The following is a 1,870-nucleotide window of genomic DNA, read 5'->3' on the forward strand; positions in this document are numbered from 1 at the left end:
ACACATTGCGTGCCTTGTCATCCGGCTGGCTTAGCAGTCGCTCCTCCCCACTCCACACGGGCCTTTGCTCCAACGAGTTGGGCTGCGCGCACCTAGCCACAGCCACACTGCTGGTTCGCAGCGAGCCACCTTGAATTTCAAACGGCAACTGTTTCTCTCATACTCCTAAAAAAATGAACACGAACAAGCAAGAAGCACAACATGCCATACACCGATATGCAAACAGTAATCACACATGCTTTCGACATTGTAACATCATTATATATTCATTTATACGAAGAATTACATCGACAATGGCCTGTCTTTTATGCATGCCACTGCTTCGCGGCCATCTCTATATTTATTTTCTCCATTGTTTCATAGGTACTAATTATACTCACCCCGAAGTTGTGCACATGCCAGAGTACATGATGAAGAGGAAAATATAGGACAAGAAATGTATACACTATATTAGCTATATGGAACACACTGTATTATATTGTCATGCATGCATCAGTACTATTTATCTTAGATTATTTGTCCTATATCTATGGCATGCATTTTGATTCATGGTCGTTATGTATGATGACATGCACCATTATTATGTTATAATCTACTAATGATGTAGATGTAGTCCCGCCTTTTGCTTCACAGCGTTCTCTAATTCGTTACAAAATGTTTGGCCCTCCTTGCTCATTGTCCGTTGGGTTCTCTGTTTCAATACAAAATATGATAGAATTGTAAGTACTTCTGTATACAATTTCCATTCTGTCACCCGTAAGTTGGATCATATATAATATATAATACACACACGCATGCATTTAGTGAAAATTTAGATATTTTTTTTTGACACAGCTGTAGCGTTACTACTTAGTTTGTTAGATAAACCGGATAACATGTAGGAATATGCATGAAGATTCAGAAAAAATGCATCCACATATCCATTTTTCACCGGCGCTATTGATAGTCACGAGTGGTAGGGTCGATGCCTGGAGGGTAGGAGAAGGGTCCATCCCTTCGATTGCGTCTGTCCTAACAAATTAAGGGGAATTTTCCTTGTCTGCTTATTACACTTCCTGTAGTTAATCGATTCAATCGGCCGCACAATCACAATATCATTGAGTTTTGGTGTTTCATCATGGAATATTTATCTGTTTTTTGTTCATTGGCATAAGTCTAGATACAACAAGCTAGATCTATCCCATTAGTTGTATTGGCACGAGTATGATGACTCCCCATTTCGTTGGGGTTGAAAGGATGTGAGATAAAAACCAATACCAATTGAGGTCAATGTTGGTCTATCCACGAAGGATCAACATGCTAGCACACCAACATTTAGTCTAGTATAAACTGACCCTAGCCTAAGCAGCTATGCGAGGAAGCTTCCCGCAAAGAAAAAAAGATATGCAAGGGAGCAAAATTCCCATCCACCTGAGTGTTTGTATTTTGCATGCCGAAAAGACAAAAGAAAGGATCAACACACAATGAACTCATCCTCTTTGATGAGGGTGTGATGAATTACCACCAAGGAACGTTCATCTTCATAGTTCAAATCCTACGGAGCCTATAAGAGATGTAACCCCGAACGATGGTTTTGTGGAATCTGTATTGTATATGGGTAGAGGGCACATGTAACCTCACTTAATTAACTTCCAACTCATAAGCTATAATTGTGAACCATTTTAGTGGAGGAGAGACCCATTTTGATCCGTTTGACATGGTGTGTTATACAAATTCCTTGCATTAGCTGCATCCTCGCATAATCCAGTTAATGTAAACAAACTGTACCATTCCCGGTTCGTCATACTATGCTACCATCTTAAACTCAAGGGGTAGATTTTAAATTCACCACCAGTTAACAATCTTAATCTTTCCTTGGAGGAGAGGAGGG

At 39.9% G+C, this 1,870-nt stretch overlaps 1 protein-coding gene across 1 annotated transcript in view; it reads right to left on the reverse strand.

Moving 5' to 3' along the window:
* Nucleotides 1–236: 236 nt before the first annotated feature.
* Nucleotides 237–1,870, reverse strand: part of LOC119278663 (protein IRON-RELATED TRANSCRIPTION FACTOR 2-like) — a 3,321-nt gene continuing 1,687 nt past the window's right edge. The window contains exon 3 of the mRNA XM_037559997.1: nucleotides 237–691. Coding sequence (XP_037415894.1) covers nucleotides 596–691 — 96 coding nt within the window. The 3' untranslated portion in view covers nucleotides 237–595. The remainder of the gene's footprint in view (nucleotides 692–1,870) is intronic.

The sequence above is a fragment of the Triticum dicoccoides genome, chromosome 3B, assembly GCF_002162155.2.
Source record: "Triticum dicoccoides isolate Atlit2015 ecotype Zavitan chromosome 3B, WEW_v2.0, whole genome shotgun sequence".
Taxonomy (NCBI): domain Eukaryota; kingdom Viridiplantae; phylum Streptophyta; class Magnoliopsida; order Poales; family Poaceae; genus Triticum; species Triticum dicoccoides.